Raw genomic sequence first — 19,168 nt, 5'->3', positions numbered from 1 at the left:
TACATTAAACTATGTCAGTTCCATTAATTTTTTATACAATAATATAATGGAGGAAACCTTTACATGAAGATGGGATTACAATATACACTAAAAGTTGTCAAAAGGGCAAAATATAGCATTATTTTCAATATATAAAAAAATACAATATTTTTTTTTAAATTAATGATCATAAAAATAATAATAATAATGAGGTTCAAAAATCTATAATGGTATTACTTAATTACTTTTACCTGTATGAACAAATGTTTAACAAAAATCTTGTGGGATAAAATGTCCCTTACTACCAAACCAACTGAAAATAGAACCGTAAAAACTAAATATGCTCGCTATTAGCTAACACTTGCATTTTGCGACCACTTAGACATTTACGACTTATTTCCTTAATTGTATATTTCTGCAAATACTAATACTACTGTGAGTAATGGAATAAAGAATAATATTGCAATATGACGAATTACAACTGTTACAGACCCAACATAACGTGGAATCACGGCTTTACAGTGTATTTCCCTGGCTATGAATACAGAAGACCAATTAAAACCTGACACCTCTCCTCTTTGTTTTATCTTAATATCTTCATTAAATTTCAATGCAGAGGCTTTTTTAAGTAAACCCATTAATAAAGTAGTTTAAAAAGGTACTGAAAGCTAAGAAAATAAAATACCGAGTAAATTAGTTGATGGTCATGATATTGTTAATTGAACTCCATTGAATGAATAACAAATACATCAGTACCATTAACAACCTCCACTTATGCAATTCATATTTTTATATTACAGGTTGCTTTATTGTAAATTTATATTTTTTTATAATGTCGTTTCTTACTATTTGTGGTTTATTAAACCAGATTACATTGCGCATTTCATTTACTAGGAAGGAATGTATACAAAAATGTATAAATTACGGTTAAGCGATAAAATAATAAATTTGGCTTGGTAAATTGATACAAAAAAGAATCTATTTGACCGGCGATATGACTAGCTTATTTTTATTAAACGTTTTATCAACACATCACTGTTTTAAACCATAATCAAATTCTAGACGTAATCACCACAACATTCTATTAGTTTTGATTTTATAAATGTAAAAATTGTACAAAACGTTGACATGTGATTTTGTGGGATTTGAATTTAAAACTAATAATAGCAGGCCTACGTATTGTATTCTTTTTAGTAGTAGGGTGATTACATTGCGAAATACTTACTCAAACCAGATTACTTAAGACAACAAATAATAACAAACTTATTCAAGAAAAAATCTATTATATTGAAATTCGTTGGATATTTATATTTGTATGCCTCTTTGGAAGTGTGATTAAAATTGTAAAGTAAAATTAAAATTTGGTTTCGCTATCCAAAAGATTATTAAAACTGAAGTACCACATAAATATATCAGATTGCTATTCAAAAGGTTATGAATTATTTGCTTTGAGTACCTCATCACTCTTAGCAATGGATTTGAATTGATTTGATAGGATTTTCTTTTGTAATCGACTATGAATGAAATTCTATTCATGTTTATTTTATATCATTACTTTCTCGAAATCATTTGGTTGTATAAACAAAATAAAAATAAAATGCATAGCGGTAAAAGAAATCTGTTACTTGTTTGATTCCTGTAAACATTTATTATTTATTTTATTGTACAGCTGCCCACGTATTTATATGAGTACATATATAATTATAATTGCTTATAAATTATGTATCGGTCTTGGCCGTTGGAATGGAAATAATAATGTTTATATTTTAATTATATTATACTTTTTCAATTCAATCGAGAAAGTACAATTTTGGTTGGATGCCTCCAAATTTCTTTTGCAGCAGCAAGAAAAAACGGTAATAACGTATTAAATTTAAGTTGCGGTTGTAAAAAAAAATACTAATAAGTCTTGTAAAATCATTTTAATTTTTTTATTTTGAGACCATTGAAATTTTCTAATGTATCTTGGACTTTTTTAAATTTGTTGAAAGGCCTTTGCCTTTTTTTGTCATAAGAGAAACGTGCATAATCAACATGGGAATTTAGCAGTGAAAAATGTTTGGAATATTTTATACTCTTGAGCCCAGACTGTTACAGACCTGAGGTAGTGAGCTGCGTTTCTTTTATTCAAAAGACATCAAAAGCATCTTTCCCACGTTTTTATAAGGCAAGCTTGTCTTACTTTAACAAACGAACAGTTTTTAAATTTACATTTTTGAGAGGTTCTTCAGTAGACTAACAGTTTAACTGTGTTCGAAAGTTATTATGAAACAATTAACTCTTTATGAACTGAGCTTACTAGCTGACTATAATCTTAGATATGTGTATTAAGTGCAAAAAAAATAGCAAATATTTGTTTACTATAACGATTGTATGATAGCTGTTATGTTTGTGTAGCAGAGAGAAGTTTCACTAAATGCACCTCAAAATACTTTAAATAAAATGAAATAACATGTAACTGAATTTTATTTTTTCTCCTATTATGAATATAAAATTTCGCTTTTGCTTTATATAACAAACTGTATAAAAACACTGTTTTGTGAGATTTAACAAATAAAAGTAGTTCGTAGTAGTTGCTTTGTAAAACAAATCAATTTTCATGAAATGTAGAAAATTGTTGAATAGTTTCCGTCACAATTGAAGAACACTTCCTAATAAGCCACTTCCTTTGGGACAATAGTTACCCAGATAAAGCCTGTAATGGGATGAAGATAAAATTGTATTTTTTGATTACAAATGTTAAAAACACGTTTGTACGTAATGGAATAAGTAACAAAGTTACAATATGAGGAAAGACATTGTTACAGACCCAACATTACATGGAATCACGACTTTAACGTGGATTTCCCTGGTCATGAATACAGAAGACCAATTAAAACCTGACACATCTTCCTTTGTCGTGGCTTAAAATTCTTCATGGAATTTAAATACGGTACTGAGATCTTAAACAAAAGGCTTTAGTACACGTTGATGAGCCAGCCATGTTCAATTTTTATAAGTGAACTACCGAAAACTGTAATTATTAGACAAATAATTCACAGTTCCAGTCACTTCCAGACGTACAATGTATAATATGCATAGGTCATTTAGTTGTAAGTGGTTTTATGCAGATTGATGTACTTAGATTTTACATTTTACTTGTTTGAAGTAAACAAATATATTTTTCTTTAAAATTAGTTTTTGCAACAACAGGTGAAGCTAGACGTTTTGTTTATGATAATTGATTGTAAATAGTTATTAAAGTTGAAATATTATTTAAAAAAATACGATAGAATATTGTTGTGTGGCCTTTAAAAAGATGTGCTACTTGATAGGGGTTGCTATTGATAGGTTTTACATTACCCCTAGCGACCCTTATTTGTTGGTGGGGGGTGAATTCTAAAATACCCCAAAAGGTACTTTACAATACCCTTGTAACGTGCAACGAGGTTCGTTTGAATATATACAGCCGTTAAAAAACTAACCAGGGGTGGAGTATTATAGGACACCCGGTATAAATTATACACGTTTAACTCCCTCATAAATAATCATCATGTAAATTTGTCTTATTAAAATAATTCTTATCACGACTGAAATATATACTAATAATACTAACATTAATTAAATACACATGAAAGCAACTATTGTGGAGATTTATTTCTTGTAGTATTTTTTTGTTTCCAGTTATTTCATTTTTCTAAAAATTATAAATTTAAGTTTCCGCTACAAAATAACAATAGATAAACTGATGCGGACAGTTAAGCCAACTTTGCTGAATTGTGGTTTTCACCGGTCAAACTTGTTGGAACGTGTTTTGTTGCAAAATCCTTGATCCATCCGTGAGACCTTTCTTTTTTATACGTTACTTGGTAGAAAATAATATTATAATATTTAATTTTACTCGATGTTAACATTGATTTAACCATCAATGTTATGATGATTGTAAGGTATTCACTATTGAACTATTAAACAGCGTTAGGCAAATGCATAACTTCTTGATAAGCATCGTACGTGTTATTAAATTACCTTAAAGCACAAAAATACGTCGAATAACACTTGTGATAATGTATTTTAAACTTATACTGTTTACTCTCAAGACGGTAAATAATATAAAAGGTGTTAAGTGTTGATCGGTTTCGATTGGAGTGTCCAATCGAAATCGATCACCACTTGATTTCTTGAATAACTTGAATAATATGCAATGGTATAATAAGTACGTGAACCAACCATTGAAAACCAAAAGAAGGTAACACATTTACAACTTAGCCTAAGAAAATTCATGTAATATTATACTGTCGATGCATTTTGAAATGAAAGCCATTATGGAGTTAAGATAGTCACCAAATTATTTTCGCTGATATCATTCTTAAAAAAAAGGTCTCTAAACTTAGAAGTCACGCGATGGGTCTTTACGTTTGAAAATTATAAGCAGCCCCAAAATTCCCATTTTCGGGTTCCCTGGAAAACTGCCACACAAAAAAGTTCACTTGAAAAAGTTAATAATGTCGTATAAAATCTTGTGATAAAAATAAACGTATTCATTTGCTAATGATAACTAAGAGTTATATCAATCTGACCACTAAAAAAATTGGTCAACAACTACTTAAATATTTATCTATTTAGTAGCATAGTGGATATCAGTTAAAGTTATTGTTAGCTAATTATAAACACATTAAATAGTCAAAATATGATGCACATATACTTTTAAGGAATAATTAAATAAATGGAAAACATAAATTAAATGCATTTTAAATATTTTGTTATGATTAACAATAGTCAATCAATGTTACTTTTACCAGTACCACTATTCACAATATTAAATCTTACTACTTAATCACCATTATTGAACATGTTCTGAATAAAGTATAAAGACACTCTTTCTTTAAAAAAAATGCTATGCAATTACGTTTATATATATAATTTGGATATTAAGAAGTAATCATTATTTAAATATTATATTATAACTGTTTCAAACCTAGATTTAAAGAATGAGACAATGAATAATGTTGTTAATATTTTATTCATATTAGTTCAAAAATATTCCATTCAAGACATTTAAATCTACTGCAAATGGTGATGAGGTCAAAGGGAATAATTCATAAATTCACTGAATATCTTACTTAAATATTTATGTTACTCTCCAGTTTTAATAGGTGCTTTTGATAACTGAAGAAAATGATTTGTTTACTTTTATTTCCAATTCCATAACAAAAGCCCCTTTAATTGGAAAGTTTAAAAATGGAAGTCAAGTAATATGTAATTGCAGTTATTACGTTTCCTGTAAATATAAATCAGACTTTAAAATTTATAATCCAAAATATAAATCAATAAAATTACATCAATACACATAAATACATTTACATCAATAAATTAATAAAAATTACTCATGCGTAGCATAAAATAGACCAAGCGATTTATCAAATAAAGCTCACCGTATACTTTGCCTAGTCATTCTATAGAATGCATTTTGGTACTACAGGTAAATTATAAAATGTGCTGTTGGACTTATTTAGACATTTGTTTGTCATTAACAAACTAGTCTAAAATAACCTAACCTAACCAAATAAAATCTATATCAATATTGTAAAGAAATTAGTTTATTTGATAAAATATTTTTATTGTATACTTTTACTGCTACACATGTGGCAATTCTATACAATGCATATGGATTTGAAACAATGATTTTTGTTGGTTTGTTCGATACAAATATTTATCTTGTAACTTGCCACTCATGTATTTATCGATTGTAAAAATGGTGTTTACAGTATGAATAAATAAATAAATGCCTAGTAAAAGTGTATAAAATCCTATTGCGATTATTCCATTTTATACTTTGCCACCTCCGACAGTTATGCCTAGTCATACTATGTAATGCCTGCATTATACTTTGGTGGCAAATTATACAGTTCAATCACTTAATCACCTATAATATTGACAACAGTGATCCGTTGTCATAATTAAATACAACTAAATAAACAGACTTAATATATTTGAATGTAAATATAACTAACTTCAATAACACACCAAACCCACTTTGATAAATGTTTTTTTTGTACACCATTCGTTTTCATGATTCATTGCAATTTTCTTGGCATCAGTTTTGACGCGCGAGACAGGTTCCTCCTAACCAGTTATAAAAGTTAACAGATTTCTCAGTTATTACACGGAATAACTTTGGTAATTTTAATAGATTTGTATGTTAAATTTTAGTCAGAAGAATTAAACAAATTATCATGTACATTATACAAATTTAAAAATATATCCTACTAATATTATAAATGAGAAAGTTTGGATGTATGGATGTATAGGTGTATGTTTGTGACAAGTAAACGCAAAAATTACTGGTCGGATTGGGGTGAAATTTGGTATGATGATAGCTCACATTCCCAATTAACATATAGACGCATTCTTATCTCAAAAGTCCTGTCGGGCTCCGCCCCAGTGGCTCTGAAGTTTCCAATGTTAACCTTATGTGTAATCATATTTAAAAGGAATAAAAGAGTTTTGTCAGCTGTTTCAACTACACAAGTTAGTTCTATGATATTGAATAGCATTAAAAAGGTTACAAGGCTTACCAACAGTGTGCAGTAATATTATTCTTTTACATTTATGACAACATCTATCCTATAGACCATAAAGGTTAAATTTTGTTTTTAAAAGGCTTATGTGTATCTATTTCATCAACAGATGTAAAGATCAAAATGTTTCATTTCCGTGTTCTCCTCCCGTTGCAAAGCACGGGTACAACAGCTAGTAAGCCAATAACTGTGTCGAGCTATACTACGCTATAAAGATATTTCTTACTCCTTGTTTTCCAGTAAAATTTGTAATAATTAATTACGACAGAAAATGTACAAGATAACCAAAATAATACAGCAAATTTTAAAAGGTCTAGATTTTTTCAGTATTCGTTTTGAACTATATCAAACAAAGATCAAAATAAAATTCACATTCATCATAAATTCTAATAATTGTATCAAAATTATTAATCAACCTTTAAATTATAGAATATTTCATGCGTATACATAAAATCCTTTGATTTGCGGTCTGCATAAATACTCGCCCCTGAGATGTTATAGGCACTTGATCAGAATTAAAACATTGTATTAGCATAGCCTACAAAGATAATTCCTCATGTATAAATTAAGAGGGCATAGAATAGTAAACAAACAAAAAATAGCATACGATTATTCGTACGACGTTCTATTCTCTATAGAAAAGAAAGGTTTATTCTCAAACCGTTGTATAATGAACAGCATGTGCCTCTAGTTGTGTTACAAGTTAGAACTGTGTCCAGGTTAGTTTGTTTTACGTCTCGGCCTAATCAGATAAACCACAAAACCCTAAACACCGCAGTTGCTACATTTATACTACTTTGTTAGAAGTTCAGGCACATTTATGTACATTTGAGGTTTAAGCTGAAGTACTACAAGTTATCTCTACTACGGGTTACATATTCCATTGTTCAAATGATCACTCTTCGACTAGGTTGATGGAAATTGTAAGGTTCAGTTTTCCCTGGTTAATTTATAGCAAGTTTCATTGTAAAAAAAAAAATCTTTTCTAGTTCGTGAATTAATCTATATATATAAAATCCAATGTATGTTTGTTTGTTTGTTTGTCCTTTATGGACTCCGAAACCGCTCGACAGATTGTAATGAAACTTTCAGGCATTATTAAGGATTATTCAAGGATGGTTTGTGTGAAGTTTGGTGCAGCTGAAGGCAAGTGAGCGCAGCGAACGAGCTCCAACCTGAAGGTGAGTAAGCATAGCAAATGAACTTCAACCAGGATGTGATTGAGCCATGCGAACGAGCTCATCTTGAAAATGATCGAGCATTGACATAAAACCACATTAGGACAGGACGACGTCTGTCGGGCCAGCTAGTTTGAAATAAAATATACGATCTACATGAAAAAAGATGCTTGTCCCCGACGACAAATGCATGTAATTTTTCCTCAGTGTATTGTGTTGTTTACTTATTGTCACTAGTCATTGAAAGAAATGCAAAACTATTCTATTCAAATAAACTTATAAAAAGTGCTTTTCCCGTTGTTTTATAACTAAAAGTACAGTAATTACCAAATCCAAACTAATGAAGACACAACGATCAAGACGAAATAGACGTAGCTATAAAAAAGAATAACACTGATATTACAGGTTTTTGTCAACCGTAAAAACAAGCAATACTTAAACTGCAAACATCCATTTAAAGTACTTTTCGTTATATTTATACTGGGTGTCCTGAAAAAAGGCGATCATCTTTTCTCGGCAATTAATTATTATTTATTCGCTGTACAAACTTACTCTATCTTATTTATTTATTTATTTATTTTAGCTTCCAACGATTCAAACAAACCAATTTACAATTATTTTTTTTATATAATGCTTACTCAATGTTCCTATAACTAAGGGTCAAGCCAAACATGAAAAGGGGCTTAAGAATCTAATTAATGAGAGAACTTGACAACAAGAACAACAACTAAAATAAAACTAAAAACTAACTTAAAACTAAATGCTCCACATGTTTCCACCATTGTTTAACCATTCCTGAACATTGTTGTTGAGTGATGTCCATTAAAACATAAGTTAAGTTAAAACAGCAGTTTAGATGAGTACCCTTTATTTGGGCCACCCTGCATATTTCTGCATTTAAATGTCCAAAGAAAAAGTTACAAGATATGACTAAGGTCAGTCAATTTAAAATGAGTGAAATATATATATATATATACCTTAGTCATTTCTTGTAATTTTTAACTTCGGACATTTAAATGAGGAAATATACAGTGTGGCCCAAATAAAGGGTACTCATCCAAACCAAGTGATATATATATATATATATATATTGTTAAAACATGGACTCTTCTCTTTATTTCTGTACAATAGTTTAGGAGCGAATTGTAACAATAGAGGGGAGGAACGCGAGCTGGTCTAAGCAGACATTTAGACAGCATCTGACATATGTCTGACGCATTTCAAGCAAAACAAAAACCTAATATCAATTTCTACATTGAAGCGCTGTGCACTCTTTTGGATATATTTGATTTATAAATACTGTATTTGTAATTGTTTAACAGGTGGAAGTTGTTATTTCATTTTTGAAAGTATTTTCCGTGTGCGAAGTTAGGTTTGATCAAAATCATTACTAAAATTTATGGAAAATTTATTAAAAATGAATAAATAATTAAATATTGAAATTCAGTTTAATATTTTTGGTATTTCAATCAAGTTAGAAGCATAGATGTATAATACTCTACTATTATACAGTTATTGTACATCGATGGTTAGATTATATTTTTTTATGATAATCTTGCAGAAACTTGCAGTTTAAATTTGCAATGTATAATGGGTACTACGATTATGCAATTAACGCCAATGTAACTTAAGTTAAAAGAAAACACGTTTAAAGTCTTATTTTACTCAGTTTAATGCAAATTGCTACTATTTAAAAAAAATAGTTGTACAAAGCAGATGAACGAAGCGATTTGGTGCGATTATATTATAACAACTTGGGGTGTGTGAGTAGTAACAAAGGCCTTTGACAGCAAATTATTGCTGAGTTAAGAAACCATGATTTTCAAACTTATTTTCAAAATCTCGAAACGAAACACTCACACGAAAATACTTGACCAATAAAGTTCTTACTTGCACACCTCTTATAAAGGTAAATGAGCTCTAAGCTACGCACTTAATACTTTTGAACGCTTTAAAATTTAAATGTGTATAACATATCAATTACATTCTTAACTAACTATGTTTAATGACTTGTAGTCAATAGCAACACCACCACAATGAAAAGTATTTCCAGCCACACCGTATTCTACGGGGAATTTAATTCAACTCATGGAATCCTAGGATAGGAATGTAATCAAACTCGTTTTATGAAAGCTTCAAATTGAGGTTTAATATTATTAGATTTAAAATGTCAACTGTATGAAAAAAAAACTATTTAATTTGGTAGAGATAATGGTTGGAAACCTTTTGTGAATGTTTGCCCAACCTAATAAATGTTTACCATGACATGAATATGCTAACAAAAAACCGAACAAGACATTTGATTGAAAAATAATATTTCATTATTGATTTTAAGAGCGAAACATTTTTACCATTAACTTATCTTAAAAATAATGTTTTTTGAATGTTATGAACAATCCAATTACTTTTGAAAAGAAATAAAATAATGTTAAACACATTTTTATTTCAGTTTGCCCATATAAATCTTCCTATTTTAATGTTTTAATTCACAAACATTGTTAAAATAAATCAGTTAACAGAAAAACCCCAAAGTTTTGTTCTAAACTGTTATATTGAAATACAAATATAACATAACTAGAAAATATTTATTTTGTAACAACTTGGCTTATATCAGTGGATTAGCTCCACTCTACATATAATACAGCTGTAAATCGTCAATCTTCATGAGAGAGTGTAAATTTCAATTTAACATTATAATTTAGTTTATAGACGTTAAGAAATTTGATAACGTATTAAAATATGACATCGCCTTTACCAAAATTTAAATAAACCAATATTCAAATAAAAATATTTAAACAACATTTAACATAACACTATCTTACAAGATATTACTTAATTAAGATTTTAATAAGTGATGAATTAACACATTTTTTAACTTCTTATAATTGTCAAGCTTAATAGTTGTGATTATCTGCAACGATTTCGTTTAGTAAACAAAAGGTTGATAAAGTAGTGTATAAGCAAGACTTTGCATTAAGTGTTCAATACTAAGGCAAAGTACTAAGTGCTACTGGATCCATTGAAATCAATGTCAGAACCTGTTATAACTGTTGAAGCTGCTTTATAGACATGCATAATTCTAGCCTAATTAAGGTTGTGACCAATAGTGCAAAGTTAGGCTGTAGAGTAGGAAGTCCTAACTAGTATTGTCATGTCTACAGTTTTAATAGAGTTATAGACAACTAAAAGCCTGATGACAGGAAATACAGTGTTCTGTCATTGGAACATTTTAAAACAAGTATACTACTGCGAATATTAATACAAGCTCTCATGAGCTTTGATAAATATTGGATTTGTTCTGAAAGTTCCATAATGATACAATAATTTGGATGTACATTTTTTTTAAATAAGCTAATTAAAGAACAAGTGAATTTTGACTCCAGTTGAACTCATAGAAACCTCTGGCTGAGCCACATATACAAGGAACGCCATTTTGATTCTTGTCATTCGCCTATTGGGTCTGATTGGAGTGTCTAATCGAAATCAATCACAATTTACTATCTTTTATAAGTATTTACCGACTTTGTAGACAGTATAAGTGTACATATATTATTACAAGTGTTATTTGACGTATTTTTGTTCCTTCTTCATCTTTAGATCTTTTATTACTATTTTTATCCAGCCTCAAAAATCACATTACAGATTATTATTTTAAGATTTATTTTAACGAGGGAACCAACCTCACCATAGTTTAACCAAAATTTTAAGAACAATTTTCTTATTCATTTTCTTCAATTTGACTTAAGATTTAGGTTAAAAACTTAATAGTTTATTCCTATCATTCGGTTTGATACCGTGTACCAGTTGATAAATTTACGCATGTAGTTTAAATGCAGATTTTAATCTACTATTCTATAAAGGGTACTCACTGGGATTTAAGCTCCAGACTTCGACGCGTAAGAGATTTTTCTAAATATTTACAGTGCAAGACTGTCTCACTTTTTATTTGTTACCTCTGTTAAAGATGGTTTCCCAGAAGTCTTCCGTTTTTTACTTATCCAATTTCTACGAACAGTTTACTCCTAGGCCTACGTCTGTTGTTATTTTTATGAGGAGTGTGGTGAGTGCACCAATACTGTTCAAAAACAGTTGGACAATGATTTGTTTTTTAAAAGTATAAATTTGGTTTTGTTTATTCTAATGAGTTGCTATAGTTACCTAACAGCTCATTCCTGATTTTTGTACATTACACATTTATGTTTTCATTCCAATTAAATTATATTTTCTTTCAGTTTCTTAAATTATTTAATCAAACAAATTACAAACATAGTTAAAGAAGAATCTACTTCTTCAGTGGTGACCCCGACGTGATTATTTCTTACCAAAAATTAGCAAAAATACAATACCATGTCTAGAGTGCACCAATACTGTTCAAAAACAGCTGGACAATAATTTGTTTTTTAAAAGTATAAATTTGGTTTTGTATATTCTAATGAGTTGCTATAGTTACCAAACAGTTCATTCCTGATTTTTGTACATTACAAACTTATGTTTTTTCATTCCAATTAAATTATATTTTCTTTCACTTTCTTAAATTATTTAATCAAACAAGTTACAAACATTCTTGAAGGAGCATACACGGTTAAAATCTTCTGAAAGTCATTTGCACAAAAATGACTAACTTTAATTCAATTAACAATTTCGGATCAAAATTACGTTTTTAAAGTAAGTGATAACAATGAAACAGAAGTTTTTCGAGACGGTGTATAAAAATACTCGAACCAAAGAATTCAGTGACTACGCCGACTATTGGAGTCAAAGGTAATACCAACCTCAATGTTCTACCTCACCAGGCCATTTTTGTAAGATCATTAAAAACTGCACCATTTATTTAGGAAACAATCTACAAACAAATTCCCTCACCATGAGTAATACAAAACCAAATAATAGTTTATTTATTATATATATGACAAGTTAAAAAAGAATTTTGAATGAAAATCTAACCATGCAAATGGAAATTTGCTTAGTCTGCAGGTTTGCTGCGGCAAGGGTATTTAACTATATAAAAACCAATACCGTGTTCCGACTTGCTGCTTGTTCAAACTTGTCGTAGTTGGAAGGTGGTGGTGCGGTGTCGTGGTTACAAACCCCAACACGTTTCCCACAAGTCTGTTGAGTTGACGTGCATTTTACACGTCTGCTCGCATTCCTTACCCGGAGTTTTTTTGTTAATCAATTTTTGCGGTAAAACCAATCTTTCTTGCGTGCATAGTAATTGTTAAACTGAGTGTTGTTTAAAATTCCTTATACATTTTCATCCGTCAATCATCGTTAACGGAAAAGCCAATATATAAAGGAAGATTAAATGTCTAATAGCAACTTGTAGAACGTAGGCCTAACATTATATATAAAAAGTTTATTTTTACCAATTATCTGAAAAGCACGTTTAAAACGGTTACGGCCAAAAGCTGAACTGATTTTCTTTCATTGCTTGCATTACAAAATTAACATTACAAAGTGAATAACTCGTTAAAAAACCCTAAAATAAAATTAGAGAAAAAATTAGTCAAGGGTAGCACACTCAAAGAACCAAACATGATAAATATAGGAACAGGACTCAAACTTTGTAATATGACTATAGCTAAGTTTCTGCAGTGAATAGTCGTACTGTTATCAGAAAGGTCGAGTGATATTTTTGATTAAATAGATTTATGTAGAATATAACCTAAAATTTTATTTCCATCATTTTCTCCATGGGTTGGTCTCTAAGAGGTAACATTTAAAAAACAGATTTTAGAACTACATAAGCATTTATAAGCGTCACAACTAGCAAATTCTTTAAGACCAGGCTTAAATTATTTCAAATAAAATCAAAATAGCTATCCCTAATAATAATAATAAAAACTTTTCACATCTACTTAATTTTTCAAGTATATCAGGAATAGGTTAAAACGTCAATCATGTAAAGAAAGTAAACCAGATACATTAGGCATTTTCTGTTTGAAATTTGAAATAAGAGTTTCGTAGCGTATGCTGGATTTTGTGAAAATTACATAATTGAGGAAGTAAATCTTATTGGTATCTCATTGTTTCTTACCTTCGTGTTACAGATGTGTATTCTTTTGTACAAGCCTACACAGTGATGTTGTGTCTCGATTGAGTGAACTCTTCTTCTGTGCCTTCCAAGTGGTCTGAAACAAGAAAAAACACAATAAAAATTTTTATCTCTACATTTAACGAAAACCGTTGCGTTACACATTTCCTCCACCCGTCTGTTTGCTTCACCAAGGTAATTTTGTCCAATGTTTATCAAGCATCACGGAAATACCTACCTAAGTCAGGCATATCTTCTGGCCTAAATGATAGTTTGAAGATTGGCATAGTGCTAATTCCTATAGTTTCCTTGTTTTCGAATACTGAATCCTTTTCCAAAGAAGGGAGTTTCATTTGTGCTTTACGCACTGTCAGGATAAACTTCTTGACAAAACTGACTTAAAGCTTTTTTCACTAATATATTTTTTCTATCCTAGGACGCTAGGCACGAGCCTGGGATTGTTTTTCACATTATTTCAGAACCTATTTATTTATTTATTTATTAAACACCAACGGCAAACACCATTTTACATTAAGTAGTTACAAAAAATATTATAAAGATATAATAATTAACAGAGGAGAAACAATGCATAAAAAATATAACAATGTATAAAAAATATAACAATAACAAAACATAACAATGAATATATCAATAACAAGAATACAAAAAAAAAAATAGATCACAAATATTAACATGGGAAAAATCAACAAAAAAGGAATGACAACAACAATGATTTTATGGTGTACCCTCGAGGATGCTGTCAGCCGCAGAACGCCGAACCACCCCCAAGGAGGCAGTTAAAAGGTCCACAGAGCTGCTTACCACATTCCCGAGGCGCATGATCCGGGGAATGGGACTAGATCTGGCGTAGTTGGTCCCAGTATGGTCCAGTTCAAATACACGCTGATGTCTCGTGATCCTCGAAGGAACATGGAAGTTTATCCTTTCCAGCAAGAAGGGGCAGTTGACTTGGTTATTTATCAGTTTGTAGAGAAAGGTCACATCAGCCACTCGCCTTCTGTTTTCAAGACTCGGAATGTCATAGATATTAGAGAGCTCATCTACCCGGACGTCACGAAAGTCAAGTCCAGCACGACATCCCAGGAACCTGATGAAGCGTCTTTGTACCGACTGAAGATGGTAAATATGGCCAAGATGGTATGGTGACCAAACCAAGGAAGCATACTCGAGAAGCTGCAGGATGAGAGACTTGTATAGGATAATACAGGCATGATTGCTCAAACCATGTCTAGCAGAGCGGAAAACCAAACCAAGCATACGAGAGGCCCTGGTGCAGATTTGGTTTATGTGGGGTCCAAACTCGAATGAGGAGTCAATTAGAACACCAAGATCCTTGATGGTATTGCATCTCTCAACCCGGTTCCATCAAGAGAGTAGTCAGCTAACACTGTATTTAACTTCCTGCTGAACGTGATCAATTTGGTTTATGTGGGATTCACAGCCATGTCATTGGAGAGGCACCAGCCAAATACGTCATCGAGGGCGTCCTGCAAGGACTGGCAGTCATGATGTGATGCAACTTCGACGAGTAGCTTAATGTCATCCGCAAATAGAAGAAATGGGACTTTGATGACCTTCTTAATGTCATTAATAAAGATGGAAAACAAGAACGGTCCAAGATGAGACCCCTGAGGAACACCAGAACTTGCAGCGAAGAAAGAAGAGACTTCAGAACCAAGGCGTACAGCAAGCCGTCGATTGGTTCTAGCGACCTAGAGGTTAGCTAGAGGTTAAAGGTTAGAGTGGCTAGACCTAGAGGTTGTGGCATTACCACTTGGATAAAATCCATTGGTGACTTGGTGGGGATCAAACCAGGGACCTCAGGGACTGACGTCCCGCGCTCTAACTGATACGCCAGCTCGCCCCCCTTAATAATGGAAACTACCGAATTAATTTTTCACTAACGTGGTTACTATTGATGTAAACATTTTGGAGGCTGAACCGTGGAACGACAAATTCTTTAAATAAGGTAATATAGAACAATTTGAGCTAAACTTTACAAACAAGCAGTGTGATAATTACAACCCAGTCTAAAAATATATCTTATACGTGAGAGTTAATAATAAAAAAAATATATATATGTATGAAAAACAGCAAATATGCGTAGCCTAACTTTAAATCTACATTGAACGTTGTTTATGGTTTACAATAAAATATGTAATGGAATTGAACACATAAGAGAGAAAAACAAACAACAAAGCAATCGCAACAAATCATATTATAGAAGATTGTTTACAAGTTATAATGACTTTTTATATACGGGTCACTTACTTTTATACACTCGGCACTTCAAACATTATATTTTCCAACCCATTCCTCGGTAGCCAGTAACAAAACTATATTTTACAACGCGAGGCAGCTTTCACCTCACAAATCAGAAATATGATTCATGTACGCTTCTCAGAAAACTGTTGGCGGAAAATACATAAGATCAGGATTCATAAAAAACTTCCCGCGAAAACCAATTCTATTTTTCCCTGTGGTTGCAAACATATTTTTATTTTAACAATTTTTATTTTTTACTTCCCCCCAATCCTAGAAGGTAAGGAAATTGTCGTCTTTGTATAATATTTCGAGTTTGGATTTTTGTAGAACTCGGAATTGGGTTAAAAATCATGTTTTTAGTAAAAATATCCATTTTGGGTTCTTTTAAACCAAAAAAGTTTAATCTATGGTCTCCAAGAGTTTTTTTTAGTTCTTGGAAAGTTTGATTTTTACTGTATAGCCGCATAAATTAACGGAACAATTCGGCTTTCATTAAAATGGCCGAAATGATTTCGATTAAAAACTACTTCGCCATGGCTTTTAACTCTAAAGTAAACGATACAATCCCTAAGGCTGCAATTATTACGACTCCAAAGTAATCGTTATTTTGTGAATTCACCTACAAAATACAAAACACACAGTTACTCTTATAACTTGCTCATGATAAGAGTTTGTTGGCCGGATGATAGGAAAAATAATGTATGTGCGAGTTTGTTGATACCGTTCATGTATATTAAATTCAAAGAATTTATATAAAGATATTTACTATAACATTTTTAACATCAAATTAAGGATGATTATACTTTACATTTTAAAATTCATTACATCTTATAAACAAGTATTAACAATTGACTAAGCCCAACGCTTTTAGTAGACGATGTACTGAAAATTCCATTTTTAAGGTTAGGTTGTTCTAGTAACATCGCTTATTATATTCCGGTAGTTATAGCAAATGTATTGCATAAACATTATGGATAAAGCTATACAATATTTTATGAATATTATGTTTACTAATTACAGAACATTTCACAGTAATAATGTTTGTGGGTTGTGCACTAATAAGTGAAGTAAAACATACTATTGAATGTTTGGTATAGTGTTATACCAAGAGATAGTTCTGCCCGAGGTTCTACAATTGACTAGCGATTGAGATAATTGAGCAAATAAGACCAAGAGCATCCTTTGATGATCTGGATTGGTATTGGCTTGGTAATCGTCTACCTTTGTAATTGGTCTGGATTGGTATTGGCTTGGTAATCGTCTACCTTTGTAATTGGTCTGAGTTTTAAAGCGTTTTACTTTCATTGAGCCTGCTTCTAAACTAATTGATCTTTATGGTGTTGTATTTTTACTATTTAAATTAAATTGATGGTTAATAATGTATTATTTTTCAACTATTTATGCTGAGCAAAACGTTTATGCAGAAGTTTTAATGTGTCTAAACTACTAATTTTCAAAATATATCATTATATTAGGATTTTGAGATAAGTTTTGTGGTTTATTCATAAAACACAAACATAAACAAGAAATTAATGGATTCGAAAACTAATGTTTAAAGAATACAAATATTTTCAAACCAGTTGATACACATAAATATTAAATGCAACAGTAACAACACATAAGCCAACAAAACAATAATAAAAAGCTGGGTTTAGTTTTAAAAGCTTAAACTAAACCTACCAAACTGTCCCATATTTAGTACAGCCAAACGACGGAGAAACAAGCTTTAAGACAAACAAGCTTTATCAAGACAGTCAATTCGTATTCAAAACGAATGTCGCATATATATTTTTGTGCGTATATCGTATTAGTTGAGTCGGTGGCTCAGTCGGTAGCGTCACGGACTTCGGACTCAAGGCAGTGAAGTCGTGGGTTCGGATTCTGGTCATTGCCGCAAACATTTTATCAGAATAGTTCACCTTCGTACTGTTCCGGCTCGCCCCTTGCTTTGCTGGATACGTTCCACGAACGGGTAAATAAAATAGTCTGGTGGACGGGCAAATGCAAGGTGAAAAGTGACCGTTAACCTTAAAAAAAAAACAAAAAAAAAACAAAGCGCTACAGTAATAACTGCCTACTTCACGAAAAACATAAACTTAGAAATTCCACAGCAAAACCAAAGAGGTATGTAGGGCCTAGTTAAATTTTTAACAAACCCAATTGAAACAATCCAACGCAAATACAAGAACGCAGACTTCATGGATATCATAGTAAAACAATAACGCAGCTTCAATAGTGAATTTTTCGGTTTATTCCCGAGCAATAAAATATCGTAATATGCCACTAAAACAATTAGCTACTGAGTGACACACGAAATTGAATGTATATCATTTGCATATCAAATCGAAACATATTTGTTTTGATATCACAACAAACGTCGTAGACAATACAATCAAGCACAAATGAAACCAAACAATTTCGCTAGGATTACGGATATACGAAAAATACACCGCAATGTTGAATATTATTTTCTTTGTATTGTATTTAACTATGTTTATAAAATAGGGTATTCATATTGTCGTAACGTATAACAAATTACTACATATAACATTTCTTTGAATTCATCCGATTCGACAAATATTATTAACTTTACGTAACGTATAAAGCAATTCAACATAAATTATATTTGAACAAGGGCTTTCATCGAACATTGGAAGTATTGGAAGGAATATCTAAAATATTGGAGACAGCACTATTGATCCTGAATTTATTGCTACAGGCGGCTTTGATTTCATTAGTTCCCGGACCCAACTCTTTGTTGGTTTCGCCTAACAAAACCTTGACTTTAGCTATTGAAATTAAATTTTCAAAGAATACCTTTTAATAAAGGTTGGCAAGCTAGCGTAAAACCCTTTTGTCTACAAATAAATATTGGGTACCATTCAAAGTGTGGACATTGTCTAATGCCTAATGACAATTAAGCTATAAACTATTCACCAGTAGTTTTATGTGTGTTATAGTTTGTGTGAAAAAAAACACAAGATTCCTTTTGTAATAAAATGTTGTCTATGGTAAATTAGTTTGATTAAATATCTCTATAGACCAACGGAAACACAAAAGTGTTTAGTTTTTTTATATACGTGTACAAGAATATTCTTAATAATTCAATTTATATTGCCTATAATTTATAATTA

At 31.0% G+C, this 19,168-nt stretch overlaps 1 protein-coding gene across 1 annotated transcript in view; it reads right to left on the bottom strand.

Moving 5' to 3' along the window:
• The window catches only part of LOC128997372 (thrombospondin type-1 domain-containing protein 4-like), a 368,834-nt gene that overhangs the window by 8,999 nt on the left and 340,667 nt on the right, over window positions 1-19,168 (bottom strand). Inside the window, exon 4 of the mRNA XM_054423009.1 lies at window positions 13,752-13,845. Coding sequence (XP_054278984.1) covers window positions 13,752-13,845 — 94 coding nt within the window. The remainder of the gene's footprint in view (window positions 1-13,751; window positions 13,846-19,168) is intronic.

Source organism: Macrosteles quadrilineatus, unplaced genomic scaffold, assembly GCF_028750875.1.
Source record: "Macrosteles quadrilineatus isolate MER2022 unplaced genomic scaffold, UCM_ALF_1.0 Scaffold_6__1_contigs__length_79288215, whole genome shotgun sequence".
Lineage (NCBI taxonomy): Eukaryota > Metazoa > Arthropoda > Insecta > Hemiptera > Cicadellidae > Macrosteles > Macrosteles quadrilineatus.
This window is presented reverse-complemented; position numbering and strand designations above follow the sequence as displayed.